Genomic DNA, 16,843 nt, shown 5'->3' with positions numbered 1-16,843 from the left:
GTTCTCGAAGAAACAATCGATGACGAAAGATCGATAGATACATCGACAATTTCAGGAGACATTTGTGCGATTCGAGTATTAGTTATCGACTATCGATAACGCTACTTTATTTAGGAAATTTCGATGTTGCTGCTTCTGATGATGCTGTCATTGAAACTGTTTGCTTCGTCCAACAACAATTTGTAATGATCTGAAACGAATCATTTTGTATTTCTACAACGTTGGATGATCTGCAGAGATGACAGGCTTATTTGTCTTTTGCATAGTTTGCTTTGTTCTCTACTGCAGTTTCACGTGGTAAGGTTAACTTTTGCTTCGTAATTTTTCCGTAGTACAATAACAATAATGTTTTGGACTCGTCTTGTAGGATAATACCTAGACTTGTGGCATGGTTAGTGAAGAGACGATACAAAATTTATTTACGGGTCGGCTACATTTCACTACCATATTTTATACTTCGGGACGTAAATGTTTCTAAAAATGGATTCACGTTAGTAAGTTTTCACCGGAGATTTTTCGTTGAAAAATCTTGCGTATATTGTTAACACATCGAGAAGCTTTTTACACTGGCAGATTTTAATAAATTACAACCACTATCAGCAGGTGGAGGAAATTACTATACGCAGCAGTCTGTTCAGCAGTGACGTAGCAAAACTTTTGGCTGTGATCATGAAAGATGTTAGAATAAATAAAGATGTTCCGACCAAAGTCACATGTTCGACGAAAAATCTGGCGAGTCCGTTGGACTTTCAGAATAAAAAGATTCCTCCGATAATCATAACATTTGTACAGGTATATTTAAGTACCGAACCCGAAAGAGCATACAACATACTGTAAACAAATAGTATAATTTACAACTACAGGGATGCAAAAATCCAGTAGTAGTCCCAGTTTTGCAGGTGCATCCAATCGACTTCGTCTTTTGTCTTGAATTTTTTCAGTTTATGGCTGTACACATAGAGAATCTAAGTCTTTTGATATTGGGCAACGGCTGGCTCGCGAACGGTAGCGCGGAGAGTCTGAGTTTAGACGGTAGCGTTGTCCATGGAGCGCGTACGCTTTTCGCGTCTGCCGGTGTTGTTGGCGGTGCGATGAAATTGTTACGACATTCGTCTGACGCGTGTCTGTCGCAAATATCGTTTGCGGGAACGGCAGAGGCTACACTAAAAGCGCATGGAGAACTTTCGGTGGAGGTGAGGAAAAAATGTTCTGTCTACAACGTGCACGCACTGTTAGTTTTCGCATGACGATTCCGAGACTCGTAGAGTAATTGAAAATACATTATATAAAAAATGCAAAGATTTTGCTCAAGGCTTTGAATGGTAGCTGTTTGTGTTCAGCGCACTTAATGGACGATCCCAAACAACTCTCCTTTGAAACGGGAATAAAGTGGAATCAAGCAGGATCTAATTTATAGAAATTGTACATCGGAATAATGCAGACAGAGGGTTCCGGTGGTGCGGGACTAGTTACCTTCTTCAAAGACAGGAGCTCGTTGACTGACGCGTCTTCGTATTCAAGGACAGACGGTGATCCTTCCGACGATTTGTTAACTCGACTGGCGCCAGTTATACCGAAGGTAAAGTTCGCAATCAGACATCTCGATCCTGCGAATGCTATTGTATGTTCCGTTATGTGTCGCTGCAAGTACGAGCCTAAATATTATTTGCAGGATTTCACACTGAAAATAGGTAATTCCTCTGTGATCACGAGCGGAGAAGACGGTATGGTGCTTGGTTTAGAAGGTACGATGAAGGGCCTTCAAATTAGTACGAAATTCCAGCCTAGCTGCTTTCAATTGAATCTTACTTTAAGCTTGGATGGGCTCTCCGTTCGTAGCAAACTTCCTATTTTGACGCTGCGATCGTTGTTGATAAATTCAAAGGTACTAGTATACTACATGTCGCGGCTAGATTTTTATTTGCTGCACTCTATTAAAGACTCGGCGATGTTGACCTTGGACAGGTGGATCGGAACATTTTAGAAACTACCACGCAAATCAACAGTCTTTCAATCATTTACGATTACAAAGATTGGGAGACGATACTGTGCAGTGCAGAACACGAAATCTCAAGGCCCGTTAGTGGTATAACATTAAAGGATAAATTACCTTGGTCGGATGTAAGAGTGAACACCGAACTTTACGATTCCTCCCTGAGCATCAAGTTACTGGATGTCGATGAAGTCTCGTGCAGCGTGGCTCATATGAAATATTCTTTAAATACACTTACAGGTGCGGATGTGACACGTGATCATTTGCGTCGAATTTCTCTTTACGAATAGAGTTTAATAAAGGTTGGTTTTATCCGATAGACACGACTGATGGTTGGAATACGGAGCTAGTAGTGGAATCGTTGTATTGTACTTTAAACGGTCCCAATACCGCTACCTCGGAAACGTCACATCGATGGGGTACGCCTCTATCCGTAGGTGTGCTCTTAGCTACAACGCGTACCAATGCTATTGGAATTGCTGTCGATGCTCTTGTGACCGAATGGAGTTTAGAACTTGCAAGATTCCTGGAAGAAGCGTTCAAGTGGGTCGTACTACTGAAAACAAATTTTACGTAATGTACATCCAATAACACCGTTCCGTAAGTGTTAAATTTGTTTCAAAGGTGCTGTCAACGATACGGAAGAACCGAACCGACGAATAAAGCCAGAGATACGGACAATGTTATTCAATTGAATCTCAAAGTTACGAACTGTAATTCATTCTTTATCGCGGAAAATAATCGTAAGTATGTACACGTAGTGCACAAGCTTTGCGTCAAGCGTCGACGTTTCTCTGACGCTTCTATTAATTTCTAGTGTCTATTATGATGCGCTTGGATGCCGCCAGTTTCGAGCACAGCGCGAAACGATTGGTAGCCGTGGCCGAGGGTGTAAGCGCGATCACACTGAATAAAAACGAGCCGATTATTTGTCAACACGCTCAAGCGTTAGCTCATCCGTTCTTGGCTGTAAGAAAATGCAAAGGCGCCGTTAGTTCTGAAACGGTAAACATTAGTTTGGACGGCACAAATTTAGCCTGGAGCCCGAATTTACATTTACGACTTTTGCAACTCTGGCTAGAGTCCACAGATTTTCGATCCATTATAGGTCGAGGTGAATCTCCGGTCAGCGTCGAAGGTATTTTGCTCTTGTTCAACGCACGGTCACGATTCACGATTAATTTTATCGTGGTCTAAATTTTCGTCCACAGGCGAGAAGGTTGAAGAACGGAAGCGAGTGTTGGATGTTCTGGCCACCGGGGGTATTAGCTTGTCGATCGATATTTCCCCGAAACACTTTTTGGAACTGTCGTCGGATCAGTTGCGTTGGTCCCAAGGGGAATGGAGGTTGAGCTACATTCGCATCACTTTAGATATGGCCGACGTAATTATGATAGAAGGCTTCGAGCTGGTCCGAGTGCCGGACAACGAGGAGATTCGCGTCGAACGACAGAGTAACGAGGGTTTCGTTCTGGATTGGAACGAAACCTGGACGCTTAACATCGAGTCGGTGAAGGCTTGTTTCCCGTACGAGCATCAGTTCACGGACGCGATACAAAATGAACTGTTCAGCATAAGGAAATGGCTGAAGGAGATTCATTCATCTTCGAGGGGTAAAAAAATGAAAGCGTTGCCCTGTGACCTGATCATAAAGGTAGGTCTCACGACTGTACGGTATTCAGTATGTACAATTGTAATATAATATTTCGAGTGTAATACACCGCAGTCGAATATTCAGGGAGGAAAATGTTTTGGCGCGGGTTGCAGATCAAGGAATGGGTATTCGAGGTGAGCGACGATCCGTTCGAGGTACGATTGCGGGACAATTACGAGCTTCTCGAGGACGAGTACAAGGAGAGCTTGAAACGGCAAGCGATGCTCGACGCGAAAGTCCAAGAGCTTTGTCGGGCCCATCTGTTGCTGCCGCAGGGTAAAGTCGAGGAGTTGTACGCAAGCTTGAATAAGAAGAACGCGGAGATTTACGTGCAACGATGGAAGCAAATGCAACGGGCCGGCCCGGCACGTACGAGACTGTTCGCATGGTCTATGCTGGACCTGGAGATATTGGCGTTGGCCGATCCGTCGATCGACGGCACGAAGAACGCGGTCAGGTCCCTGCGGGAAATGGACGCGGAGACACCCTGGCCGGAGGATGGCCTCGAGTTCAGCACGCTCTGGGTCCGCGGGATAAGCTTGAAGTGTGCCGAATGGAAGTTACACCTACGGGATTTCCCGCAGCCGTTGCTGTTGGTCGAGAGTCTAAGCGTCTGGGGCAGGTTGGCTGGCGCTGAGGCGCTCGCGCCACCTAGGGCCAGACGAACCGTACGAATCGAGATCGGCGCGCCGTGGGAGGATATAGTCGTCGAGAGAGGAATGACGTCGTTGAAGTATTACCACGATCTGAATTGGGACATCGACAAGTTCAGGTACGCATTCGGCCCGTGCTGGGAGCCGGTGATCGCGCAATGCAATCTGAGCTTCGAGAAAATTCTACATCCGTCGCGGGACCCGAGTCCCCCGTTACCGTTCTGGGACAAAATGCGATTGGCCCTGCACGGGAGGCTGACACTTTGCGTGAAGCAGCTGACGGTGTTGTTGCACGCCTCGCTGGATCCATACAACACCACGGAGGAAATGGAGCTGACGTGGACGGGGCTCGAGCTCGATTGGACGCAAGGCCGAATAATCGTGAAAGGTGATCTAGACGTGTACGTTCGCACGGCAAGCAAGTACGATGATTGCAGGTTACTCCATCTGCCGAATGTTCGTCTCAGCATAAAGTTAGCCTGGGTCTGTTTGGGCGATCCGAGAGATCACCATGCCGCGATTCCTTGCGCCCCTGATAGACTGCCGGAGTATTCCAGTAACCAGGAGCACGACTCGTTCAGAGCGTTCCGTTCGCAGAATTTAAACGTGAGCCTGTCACTGGAGACGAAGCCGACCGGATCACCGGCCCTGAGCAGCGCACCAACCGCGTTACTATACGGGAGCACTCTCAGATGGTTCGAGAACCTGAAGTTCATTCTGTCCGGGGCGACCAGGCCGACCAGGAAAGGGCCCCTCTTCAAAAACATCAGACCCCGAAAGAAACAGCTTAGTCGGCATTATCGTAAAGTCCGATTAACACTGGCGTTCCATCGGTTTCACGTTAGCTATTGGATGTCCTTCGCGATGCAACGGGGATTCGAGGTGACCGGCGGCAGAGTGGCTTGCAGCTGCGAACATAATCTATCGTTGCATCCTATCCTCGACGATCTGATACATCGGCCTCGGGCGGAATGGTCCGTGGTCTATATGAACTGCGAGCTAAGCGACGCTGAAATATGGTTGAAGAGCGCGTTACAAGAGGACAAGGAGACCGCGTCGTTACGGCAGCCGGTCGAGAAGTGTTATTGCTTGAGCGTGGCCCGTGTCAGTTACGGCAGGGAGGCGATGGTCGCGGGTTTGAGCGGCGGCGACACACCCACCCATCGATTGGTCGTGCACGATCTCAAAGGGGCTTGGACTAAAACAAACAGGGACGTGGCGTTCGCGCTTTTCGACTCGTTCATCAAAACGCAACAGCTGAAGAAAAACCTTTCCACCGCCGCGTTGAAGGGCTTCCACAGAGAGAGCTCGTCGACACCGCACAAAAATCGGCAGAGGGCCGTCGATCCACAAAAGACCCCTTTACCCGCACAAATCAGCTCGTCGTCCGCGACAAAACCGCAACAGGGTGAGGCTGTCGGGATGTTACAGAGATTGATAGCGGAGGCTGCGAACAAACCGGTTGCATTTAGCGACGATCTCTCCGTGCAGACCAGAGGGCAACAGCTTCGTGGACTGGCAGCCTGTCACCAGGACGATGTTCTTCACAAAAACTGGCTAAGTATGGGGCGATCGTGCGCGTTCTAATTGTATCTCGAATATAGCCACAGATAAGATACAAGAAATAGACCTAACATCTTATGGCACTTTCAGTCGCGTTGGTGAACAGTCAGGTATTGCTGAAAGGTATCGAGACACGAGGCTACGTGATATTATCCGCTGCTAAGGCGGAGATATTGCAGAGGATTCATCAACCGGTATGGAAAGAGAGGACATTGGTGTCGAAGACGACATGGGTCGGTTCGTTGGAGTGTATGCAGTATTATGCGACCGTCAGCGCCAACATTGACGAGAACATCGATGATAATATTATGTGGTTGACCTTGGATAACATTCAGGTGAGTTACAAAATACCGACTTATATGAAATAAACACGTGCAAATGGAGAAATTAAAAGAAATTATCGTAATTTACCAAAGGAAAAAGATTCGACGGTCATAGCTGGTTTACCGGATGTGCCGGCGCTGGTAGGCTCCGGGCAGAGTGTCGGCGGAGTTGTCAGTCAGACCGTTGGCGGCGGTGGTGGACCCCAACACCAGCTCCAACGTATCGTTTCCCGGTGCAAATGCGAATTTTTCTATGTTGGATACGGTCAAGCCCTAGACGTTGGATACGTTGATCAGGTACCACCGCCACCGCGAGAAGAGGTTAGCCCATGGGAAAGGAAGGACCTCTCGGCTGCCGATGCATTCACATTAATGCATCACGATCTGGACGTTTGCACGAATTCGCTGCAGTACGCTATGATTCTGGATATCGTGAATAATCTGCTGCTTTACGTGGAGCCCAGACGAAAAGAGGCGTCGGAACGGTTGCAGAGAATGAGATTTCAATTGCAGCTTCACTCGGTCGAGGCTCAACGACGGCCGATTCAACAATTGCAAAACACCGTGCGCGGATTGGTGGCGAAATTGAGACGATTGGAACGGGAAACGTATCTGGTTCAAAAAGCCCTGGCGGAGGAATCCAGTCCCGAGTTGCTCGCTGAAATGGAACGATTGGAGGCGGGAGTTTTCGAATGCAAGGAACAACTCGCCGCGAAAGCCGAGGAACTCGATGTGATGCTGAGCTGTTACAAAGAGACTACCGCACCTGCCACAGCGTCCACCACTTTGAAGGACAAACCGGCAGCGGTGGCGAGAGTCGCTGAAATCTGTTTCAAACACGCACAGTGGAGGTTGACGGACGCGGACGGTCAATTGGGAATTGCCGATCTGATTTTAACGAATTTCTTGTACACGAAAACCAGCAAAACGGACGACTCGGTTGAACATCTTCTCGAATTGGGATACGTTCGAATGACCAATTTACTACCGAATCAAATTTACACGGAAGTATTGACGCCTACGGAGTTGCAAAGCAACATGCCCGTTGACAGACAGAGAGCCCTTCGAGTTTTTTGCAGAGAAAAGGCGCCGGTTGCGGGAATATCTGTGAAAGAACATTTCGAAATTAATGTGGTTCCCCTGACGATAGGTAAATTGAGATTTTCTGTTTTTTCCCCCCTTTATCCAATACTTGTGGGCAGACTATATCCATCGTTTTCCCTCCCTGTTTATTTTAGGATTAACGAAGAAGTTTTTCAACACTATGTTGAAGTTTTGTTTTCCCGAGAGAGATCCGGAAGGAATAGAGGAACCACCCGCACCACAACGGGATTCCTCGTTTTATGTACCGATGGAAAGAAGAGACGATGTGGAAAAGATGAAAGAGAGGGCGGATAAAAACAAACTGTTTATATACATCAAAATACCAGAAGTTCCAGTTCGTGTATCTTATAAGGTATATCTGTTTTTTGAATGGTACAGTTTGCGGGCAGCCTCGAACAGTGTGTAGTTCGATGAGTGACCTCTCACTGATTGAGGTTACCATTATAGTTACAAAGTGTTCAGATCATATGCTTCGTTGCAGGGAAACAAAGAGAAAAATTTAGAAGATGTCCGTGACTTTGCTCTTGTAATACCTACGTTAGAGTACCATAATGTTACTTGGACATGGCTTGATCTCTTATTGGCTATGAAAAGTGATTCTAGACGGGTAATATTGAGTCAAGCTATTAAGCAGAAGTTACAAATCAAGCCGCGAGGTCCACAGGAAGAGTCTGCTCCGCAAGAAGAGGATAAAGCTAGACTTTTGTTGGGCGCCAGACACCTCCCGGGTGACGCTAGGAAGAAAGGTGTATTTAAATTTAAGTAATGTATTATTTCGGGTCACAATTGCGTCAATATATTGCTATTTATTGTAATAAAATATTTAATAAAACACAGGAATACGGATACGTCGGAGAGATCAAGTATTTTTTATTTAAACAAAACGATACGTGCAAATCTTTCTGTTTATTATATTTACTTTGTACAATAATAAAATTTTACCTTGTCTAATAGCGGAGTATCACGCGTTTCGTGTGGCCTTCATTAATAACGAAACGAGTAAGAACTGATCTATTGTCTCTTCTTTTTTAATTTTAATTGGACAGGTAATATTTGTTGACAAACACATGTCTGACAAAAATCCTGCGTACACAGGGGATAAAAATAATCTAAGCTATTTAGTTGCAATGTAATGATTAAAAATTCATTGGTATTATAAAAAAATAAATGATAAATTCTAGTAACACTTTGTAAGTACAATATCAGATTTTCCATTAAAATATTTACAATGTACACGCAACACAGCACGCTATAGAGCGATCAAAGGTGTCTCTACGTTTTTTCTCGCGTGCCTCCATTCGTTTAAATCTGCCAGAATTCTTCTACCATATATAGTGTGCAGTTCGCGAAACGTAATCCTCGTTCTAGGAACGTTCTCCGTTCTACCTGGAGCGGATCTGACACTCTGGGAACGATGATGCGATTCGGGCCTATTGAAAGGATTATGTCGTTGCCGCGGAGGAGCTTTAGGAGATTGCGAGGGAGGCACAACTAACGTAGTTTCCTCTTCCGCAGCATCCAATTGTCTTTGCAATTCCGCTGCCATTAATTTCATATAATCGTAACTTGCACATGCCAGGGCTTTCATCCATTGTTCCATAGATTCCTAGAAATTCATGAGTGCTCATTTTTCTTGCATAACAAGCATTACGAGACACAGTGTCTAACTTTAAAGGTACACATTTTTTACCTGCGATTCCGCGGCAAGAGCATAATTTCGATTATTTGGACCATGAAATACAATTTGAAAGCCGAACTGTTCCTCATCCTCTGCCAATTCGATAGTACAACCTTCTAAAACTATCATACCTACTGGTTCTTTGTCGCCACGTCGATCAAAGTAAAACAATATATTTCCCTTCAAAACGAACCATCTTCTCTGATAGCCACGATTCAATTCGCCACGTTTGTTTAACCAACCTTCACGATCCACCGGTGTAGCCGATGTCGCGAAAGCTACCATATTCTTCTCGTTTATTTTCATTGCATTTGAAACTGTATTCTGAACGAGCACAAGAGCCAACAAGGTTCTGCCGAGGCAACGCTTGCCAGATATCACGGGTCGCTTTGTTTATATAATATTCCGATGTTTCTGATTAATCGACAATTCGTCTCTTAATTGTTAAATGTTCGTCTTTCAGACTAAGTTAACCTGGTTAACCTTGCGAGTCAAAATGTTTAATTCCCTCGTGATCGATATATTTTCACTAAAACAATGAAATCTGTAATTATTTTTGTAATTGCTATGCATTGTTGAATCAATACTTTTTTTTATACATGCTTTATACATATACATAGGCTTCTTTTCCTTTTCAATGATGCTTTCCAGCGATGTATTTACACACTTAGTTACACAAGTTTGACCAATTTTGACGCGCAAACTTCTAATAATTCTACCATGCGTATTACCAACTACCCTTCCTTGACAGTTGAAAAGGTTACAATGGAGCCAAATGGAGCAATAGGCAAACGTCATACTGTTTATGTGCATGTGTGTCGTGCCAGGTCGTGAATAAATGTGCAAAGATACTATTTAGACGACAAGAGGTACTAATCTGATCGTACAAAATGGGAAAAGGATTTAATAATTATATGTGCAAAAAGTTCTTCCATCCAGCGTCTCGAGACAATTTGAAACGAGTAGGTTCTTTGTTTCGGAATGATTTGCAGGTTATTTATAATTTAGGCAAAAGATTAGACGTAATATTACTTTTTCATTAGGTATGGATGGCAGAACAGCAAGCCGAAGCTTACAAGAAAAAACAAGAGGAATTACGCGTTCAGTATGAAAAAGAACAAGATCTCCATAATAATAAGTAAGCAGACCGATGTTTTCTTCGACGAGATATTAGAACGTTCTATTCTGAAAATTCGATTTACTTATTACAGAGCTTTACTGAGTAAAGAAAGCAAAGATAAGCTTAGCGTAAATTTCATGTATGAGCCACCACCTGGAGCAAAGAAAGAAAGAGAGAAAGAAGATAATGAACCAGAGTACAAATTTGAATGGCAACGCAAGTATAATGCACCTAGAGAAAGTTATTGCAAAGGGGATAGTGAAATTAGAGATCAACCATTTGGAATTCAAGTGCGAAATGTACGATGTATCAAATGTCATAAGTGGGGACACATAAATACAGGTTTATATGATGCCTATTACAAAAATCTAAAAAATCGAATTGAAATGTAAATTTAAAGCAATAGATTAACATTCATAAATACATTTTGCTTGTAGATAAGGAATGCCCTCTATATAGTCAGGCTATGAGCGTTGTGATGGCAAATAATTCCCAAACACCATCTGCTCCAGATGCTCTCACTCTTGTACAACAAATGAGAGAAGATGGCCTGGCACTTAAGAAGTGAGTGTACATCTTCTTGTTTGTGTTTGGAAATATTTTTTGGTTTAAATGTTTATTGTTTTTTTTTACAGATCTGCACTGAATGCACAACAACATTTACGAGTTCCCGAACACGAACATCTCATGGTTTCAGACGATGAGGAACAATCAGAAATAACATTCTTAAAAACTCTTTCCAAAAAAGAAAAGAAAAAGTTGTTGAGGTAAACAATTTTATCTTGCATGTCTTTTGAATGTTGATTACCTCCATAATTTGACTAATTTTTCTTTCTTCTGGATCATATTTATTACAGAAAATTACAACAACTCGAAAAGAAAACTAAGAAAAGCAAAAAGAAGAAATCAAAGAGAAAAAGCAAAAAAACAAAACGCAAAGAAAGCAGTAGCGATACGGACAGCGACAGTAGTTGTAGCAGTACAAGCAGCAGCACCAATAGTGTCAGCAGTAGTAGCAACGGTCGTAGCGACAGTAGTAACGATGTTCGCAAAGATAGTAATAGTAACCGTTTCATGAATGGTATTAATACTAAAAATTCTAATGATCACGTATCGAAAGAATCTAGAAAAGCACGAAAAGGGAAACATAGAGCAGATTCTAAGGTATCCAATGACGAAGGTGCGAGATATCGTCAAAAAGTAGAAAAACATAAAGCATACGATCGAAACAGAAACAGTAAATATGATTACAAGAAAGATGGAAAACCCAAACAATCGCATCGACGAAATTTAAAGAAAAGTAAAGACAGATATTTGGACGTTGGTAAAAAAAGAAAAATTGAAGAATTTGACGACGACAGAGATTATGAAAGGCAAGGTAAAAAACGAATAAAACGATCTTTAGAGTAATCGTGTTCCGTTACATGTTTAATGTATACAATAAATTTAGATAAAAAATAACATATACATAATATGTGAGTAGATATGTCTCCTAATGGTACAGAATTACAGAGTACATACTAATTGAAATGAATTGTAAGCATTTTTGTACACTTCTAAATAGAGGAAAATACAATACAGCAAAAATCAGTGAAACGAATTGAACTAGTATGTGTCGCTCATTTTTCAGTAACTTGTCTATTGTGCAAAGAGAAATTGTTGGACACGTCTACTTAAATAAATGTTTGGGATAACGTTAAAAATATCACATAAAGTTATGCAACTTGATAAGATATCCAAGTATCTTAAATTAATAAGAATTTAAGAGGATTCTATGTTTTAGAGGATAAATAAAATTTGAATTGAGTTGAGTTGTTAAGTATTTTCGTGCTTTATTTTGTTCAAAGAGACGAGGATGGAAAATTTTCATTAACCTCGGCTGAAGCGACGTAAAGACTCGCTGTTTTAAATACTTATATACCAAGTATCATTCGAAACGCGTACACACATATTTGAAAATGCGGTACTCACCTTGTTATATGAAATAATCTTATTATAGAAACATGTAACAGATGTGAAATATTCACTGCATTTCGTATCTATGAAAAGCAAGGGTACATTTCCTTTTTTCTGAACGTATACCAGGTACCGTAACTGATGGTACAAAAGGGAAGGTTGGTTCGTTTTCAATATAATTGAATATGAATTTTGATTGAGTACACCTGCACTGACGCAGTTGTAGGCTCTTATGGGGTATTGTGACGACCGAAGAGGAACACATGTTACAATATACAAATGTTTTTCACAGATCTGTGTTCGGTCAGCTAGTCGTCAAAATGTGTATATTTTTTACAAAGTTTTGTTTTCCACGTACAATCACCACCAGTTATGGGACCCTTTGTATATTAATGATGTCCAAATTATCCTCTGAAATTTTAGCTCATTCCCGTTAGTATATTTACGGCTCGCAGAAAGGGAACGCAGACATATGACAATTATCAAAGTCTCATTCTCAACATTATTTCTTTTATATAACATAATCATCTATTAACAAGACTTTTACATACTTATTTACTACACACGCGAATGTATATGCGTTTTCCCTATGTAAAAGTTAATACTATCCAGCTAGTGGCTGTGAACACTTGGGCAGTTTAAATCTGTTGTGTAATTGTCACTTTCACAATGATTACATCTAAAAGGGAATCGAATTGATTAATAGTTAGGGTACGACATAATCTAGAATAAAATATGAAGGTTTCGAGTGCAGTTTGGCTGCATCGACATTTCACTAAAAGGAGACATTACTGTGAAACAAGTTACGATCAAACATAATAATGCACGAGCAAAATATGCCTACAATACCACCTCGATTCTGTTATATATATATATATATATGTATATAAATACAGATCAACGCAGTGTTTGCTTTTATAATGGCTGTCCGTTTTTCGCAACACAGAGTTCTTCAGAAAAAATTATAACACGATACTAGTAGCGGAACAAGAGGTTTGAGATTGATTGTATCTTTCATAATTGCCATTGGTAATGAACTTCTTTATGGACTCAAAGCAACATTTATCAAACAAGGTATTCGAACGATTTTGGAATGTACAATTGCTCCTGTTAATGTTCCGTCGCGAAATAGTTTCGTTCATTTAAGTGAACCTTCTGAGAAGTGCATTGAGTTGTAACTTCTCAATGGAAAACGCATAATTGGAAACATTAGAATTGGTTTCTTTTCGTTGGCCTAATTTTGTACACTAACGATAAATTCGTACTTCTTTGACGAGTCAGGCAGGCATGTTAAAAAGTTGAATAACTCGTTGCAACAATGAGTGTAGTATGTCATCAAAAATATCTCTTAGACCCTTTGAATATTTTTGCGTAACAGAATTCACTGCTTATCAAAAATCCACGTATATATTTACATAATGAAAACATGTATGACTTTCCTCCATCGTGCCGTGAACAGTGGTAAATCCATGCTAGGGCAGTCACAGGCCTCTGCGTATTATTATAAATTCTTGATGAGTGTTCGTAGGCTCCTCGGCATTGAACATTAAATATTTCATAAACTAATGGCCATATTCGGCTGAAACGAATATCATTGGCTTCAGAATTCCAAGCTTTATTGTAGGAACTCCTCCTTGTCAGTGACGAGGAGCCTACGAACACTCATCGAGTATTTATTGTATTTGTAACCGCGAATAGCACCACTGCCCAATCACTGTAACTCTGTTTTCGATTTACAATTCATCTTGGCTATGTATATATATATTATAAATATATATATATATGTATGTACGTAAGCAAATAGCATCAAGTTTTTAGCTGAATGTATCCATTGAACCGTAGGAAAGAAAGCCAGAAAATGATACTGCAAACATTCTTTCAAACTTATTATGGAAGATGAAAGCTTGTTTGCATACTTCTTTCTCTAAATTACTACAAACGATTCGATAGTTGATCTATATCTGTCATCTCGGTATCCTCGACGTTATTTGAACCTACCATATGATGCCTGCAAATTGAAAATTATTGAAATAAGAATTGAAATTCATTCTGCTAGGTAAAACGGAGCAACGAAGTTAAGAAAAACACCTGTGTTGTTGAAAATGACAGGGTGCACGTAGATGAGCATCAGGTGACCTTGAAGATAGATTGTGAAAACTTCCGCTGAAACCTGTACCTAAGAGTCCTTTACGTGGGCTTTTAGCATTTATGACTCTAGGTTGAGAGTACATTTCCTCCAAAACGCTGGGTGCTACATACGTGAAACCCTGTGAACATGTTATCGAACTCATTCTCGTTGTTTTATCTAGTCAGACACATATTCTGCTACGTACTTGAAAAATCATATTAGCAGACTCGCTTAAAGTACTTTCGACCGGGGAATCCACAGGCACGGTTGTCGTAAACTGTTCGTCGAACTGTGACGTGTCATCGGCACTTTTCTGGAAGTATTACGAATCATTTTCGTTTACTATCATAACTTCTTATATTTACCGTGGTTACTTACTAACGACGGTTTAAAGGGAGGTTCCAGCTTTCGTGAGATTACGTCTTGCCAATTAATATGTTTAAAAAAATTGTGACTCATTATCTGTTCAGCATCTTCGGAGCCCGATCCTAATCGTTGGGGCACTTGTCTCTACGAGACCAAACGCAAAATGCAGTTACAGTAATATTATTAGATTGTGCAGGAAATAATTTGACAAATGGTACCTTTAATAACTTTCGTATCAAGTCTCTTGCATCTGGTGTTAAATATTGCGGAAGACTTAGTTTTCCCCTTAAAATCTTTTCAATTGTCTTTCTTCTGTCATCTCCTGTAAATGGTGGCTGTAAATGAAAAAACGGATATTATTATTTTACGTAATCCAGCTTCTTGTACGAAATAGTTTTTGGTATCTGTAGTTCGCGTACCATTCCACTAAGCATGTCAAACATTAGCGCACCTAAACTCCACCAGTCAACGGCCTTACCGTGTCCACATCTCGTTAAAATTTCTGGCGCCCTGAGTACGTTAGCGACAGTGAAAAACAGGAGGATACAACATATTTCCAGGCCAACTATTTTAACTTACAGTTCGTGTTTTAGTTTTAAAAATCGGATTATTAGAATGAACGTGTTTTGTTACTTCGACAATAATTGCTTACGAGTTTACAAAGATCCCTACTCACATGTATTCTATAGTTCCACAAAACGTGTGCGTCACTGTACCTTCTTGTATATGTTCTTTGCACAAACCGAAATCGGTTAATTTAACGTGACCTTCGCTATCTAACAATATATTCTCTGGCTTCAAATCTCTGAAAAAGTATTCAATGTGGGTGTGACTCGAGCGAGTATATACTTTAAATAATATTATCGTTACGAAAACTGTACCTGTATATAATACCCTGATTATGGAGATGCTGAAGTGCTAGTATGATTTCTGACAAATAAAAGCTATGGACACAACATAATTAATAGAAATTTTAATGTGTAAATGTTCAATCTACTGCCACATTTTTAATGTTTTCACATAGATTGCAGTGAATTGTATTCTTGGTGACTTACCAGGCTGTATCTTCTAAGAAAATGCCTTCTCTGTCTAAGTAAGTGAAAAGTTCCCCACCACAAAGATATTCCAAAATTAAATATAATTTCCCACCAGTTTGAAAGGCATACATTAGATTTACAATGAATGGGTGCTACAATAAGATAAATTAAGTAAATGGATGCCCTTTCATCTTGGCAAATGTGCTATATTTACCTTTACAGCCTCTAGTATATTCCTTTCTGCTTTTGTATGTGCTGTATCTTTCTGATTTCTTATAATAGAAGCTTTTCGTAGTACCTATTTATGAAAAACACAGTTTGACTGATCTTAAGCTTGCAAGCAAGCAAAAACACTTACCTTCATAGCAAAAATACTGCCTTTGTCTTTTCCTGTAACTTTTTTTACTTGAAAAACTTTTCCATATCCACCTTCTCCAAGAATCTTACATAACTCAAAATCTTGGGGCCCAGTTTTTTCTTGACCAGGATTAACATTTTCTCCGGACAATTGAACTCTTTCCAAATTCTCAGATCTGTAAAAATCATTAATAAGAGTTTTTCTTTTTTCTGGTAGCGAAAGGAGAAAAGAATGCTCTGAACTAATTCAGCGGCATGCTATTAAATTGTAAATATTACCCTATTTGTAAGGTCAACTCTGTTGACCTTCAAAATTTAAAGTACTTACTCTAAGATGGCATTAACGTTTGTGGCACTATTATATTCGTCCTGAAAGACAAACAAAAAAGAATAAACGAACTAACAGTAATAATGGAAGAGTATATCGATAATCTAGGAAGAAACAGACTTCTCTGATTTCAAGAACATCATCGTCTGAATCATCTTGATTTACAGAATCCCCGTCATGCAATTCTATGTCAAATACTCCTGCCATCTTCTTTGCGATGGAATTACATTTAAAAGTTTCTCTCTTTAATAATTTTAATTGATCGTAACGCAATCAAATGATACATCTACGTATGTCCATAGACGCAATAGTATGATTCTTTATTTTGCGTGTCTTATGCTTATATTATATTATGCAATTGTAACTGCAAATTATAAAGGAAATTATACACGATACGACAAGTTGTTACTGATTTCTAAATAATATTCAAAAGAAAATGTACAAACTTTGGAAAAAAAACAACTCGTATAACTTGTGACACTGACCACGGTCCACCACTACAAGTAACTACAAGTGACTATCAGTGACTATAAGGTATTCCAATCCAGCATGAAATATGTAACAGCAAAGAGAGACATATAAA

The 16,843-nt window shown here is 40.7% G+C and overlaps 4 protein-coding genes across 4 annotated transcripts; 2 read left to right on the top strand and 2 right to left on the bottom strand.

Moving 5' to 3' along the window:
* Nucleotides 1-180: 180 nt before the first annotated feature.
* LOC107192387 (protein KIAA0100) lies at nt 181-8,190 on the top strand. Its single transcript, XM_015581627.1, has 16 exons — nt 181-297; nt 368-494; nt 601-792; nt 942-1,193; nt 1,418-1,579; nt 1,673-1,885; nt 1,966-2,233; nt 2,314-2,536; nt 2,618-2,736; nt 2,811-3,131; nt 3,205-3,647; nt 3,761-5,861; nt 5,954-6,198; nt 6,280-7,336; nt 7,425-7,642; nt 7,772-8,190. The coding sequence occupies exons 1-16, from the start codon at nt 239-241 to the stop codon at nt 8,054-8,056; spliced, it is 6,285 nt and encodes a 2,094-aa protein (XP_015437113.1). The 5' UTR covers nt 181-238; the 3' UTR covers nt 8,057-8,190.
* Nucleotides 8,187-9,480, bottom strand: LOC107192394 (sesquipedalian-1-like). The gene is made up of 2 exons (XM_015581637.1): nt 8,981-9,480; nt 8,187-8,896 (listed from the first exon to the last, which is right to left on the bottom strand). The coding sequence occupies exons 1-2, from the start codon at nt 9,272-9,274 to the stop codon at nt 8,540-8,542; spliced, it is 651 nt and encodes a 216-aa protein (XP_015437123.1). The 5' UTR covers nt 9,275-9,480; the 3' UTR covers nt 8,187-8,539.
* Nucleotides 9,481-9,766: 286 nt separating this feature from the next.
* On the top strand, nt 9,767-11,586 carry LOC107193179 (corepressor interacting with RBPJ 1). Its single transcript, XM_015582583.1, has 6 exons — nt 9,767-9,930; nt 10,012-10,106; nt 10,180-10,430; nt 10,526-10,652; nt 10,724-10,855; nt 10,946-11,586. Exons 1-6 carry the CDS (start codon nt 9,859-9,861, stop codon nt 11,496-11,498), a joined length of 1,230 nt encoding a protein of 409 aa, XP_015438069.1. The 5' UTR covers nt 9,767-9,858; the 3' UTR covers nt 11,499-11,586.
* Nucleotides 11,587-13,597: 2,011 nt separating this feature from the next.
* Nucleotides 13,598-16,774, bottom strand: LOC107192037 (ribosomal protein S6 kinase beta-1-like). The gene is made up of 14 exons (XM_015581218.1): nt 16,707-16,774; nt 16,381-16,624; nt 16,261-16,301; nt 15,934-16,108; nt 15,790-15,873; nt 15,594-15,727; nt 15,420-15,482; nt 15,215-15,343; nt 14,958-15,048; nt 14,757-14,873; nt 14,551-14,682; nt 14,378-14,485; nt 14,133-14,311; nt 13,598-14,052 (listed from the first exon to the last, which is right to left on the bottom strand). Exons 2-14 carry the CDS (start codon nt 16,465-16,467, stop codon nt 13,977-13,979), a joined length of 1,416 nt encoding a protein of 471 aa, XP_015436704.1. The 5' UTR covers nt 16,468-16,624; nt 16,707-16,774; the 3' UTR covers nt 13,598-13,976.
* Between the last annotated feature and the right edge of the window lie 69 nt (nt 16,775-16,843).

The sequence above is a fragment of the Dufourea novaeangliae genome, unplaced genomic scaffold (genome assembly GCF_001272555.1).
Source record: "Dufourea novaeangliae isolate 0120121106 unplaced genomic scaffold, ASM127255v1 scaffold7, whole genome shotgun sequence".
Lineage (NCBI taxonomy): Eukaryota > Metazoa > Arthropoda > Insecta > Hymenoptera > Halictidae > Dufourea > Dufourea novaeangliae.
Note: the sequence above shows the minus strand (reverse complement) of the source record. Positions and strands in the feature narration are given on the sequence as shown.

Excerpts from the sequence above, each read along its gene's own strand:
- LOC107192394 (XM_015581637.1), bottom strand. The coding sequence starts at position 9,274 with ATGAAAATAAACGAGAAGAATATGGTAGCTTTCGCGACATCGGCTACA. Across the intron at positions 8,897-8,980 it reads CTCTTGCCGCGGAATCGCAG|GAATCTATGGAACAATGGAT; the intron begins GTAAAAAATGTG and ends ATGAATTTCTAG.
- LOC107192387 (XM_015581627.1), top strand. The coding sequence starts at position 239 with ATGACAGGCTTATTTGTCTTTTGCATAGTTTGCTTTGTTCTCTACTGC. Across the intron at positions 495-600 it reads CTAAAAATGGATTCACGTTA|CAGGTGGAGGAAATTACTAT; the intron begins GTAAGTTTTCAC and ends AACCACTATCAG. Across the intron at positions 3,648-3,760 it reads CCTGTGACCTGATCATAAAG|ATCAAGGAATGGGTATTCGA; the intron begins GTAGGTCTCACG and ends CGCGGGTTGCAG.
- LOC107193179 (XM_015582583.1), top strand. The coding sequence starts at position 9,859 with ATGGGAAAAGGATTTAATAATTATATGTGCAAAAAGTTCTTCCATCCA. Across the intron at positions 9,931-10,011 it reads CTCGAGACAATTTGAAACGA|GTATGGATGGCAGAACAGCA; the intron begins GTAGGTTCTTTG and ends CTTTTTCATTAG. Across the intron at positions 10,653-10,723 it reads GATGGCCTGGCACTTAAGAA|ATCTGCACTGAATGCACAAC; the intron begins GTGAGTGTACAT and ends TTTTTTTTACAG.
- LOC107192037 (XM_015581218.1), bottom strand. The coding sequence starts at position 16,467 with ATGGCAGGAGTATTTGACATAGAATTGCATGACGGGGATTCTGTAAAT. Across the intron at positions 14,683-14,756 it reads TGATACGAAAGTTATTAAAG|AGACAAGTGCCCCAACGATT; the intron begins GTACCATTTGTC and ends TTGGTCTCGTAG. Across the intron at positions 14,053-14,132 it reads TGTCATTTTCAACAACACAG|GCATCATATGGTAGGTTCAA; the intron begins GTGTTTTTCTTA and ends TTCAATTTGCAG.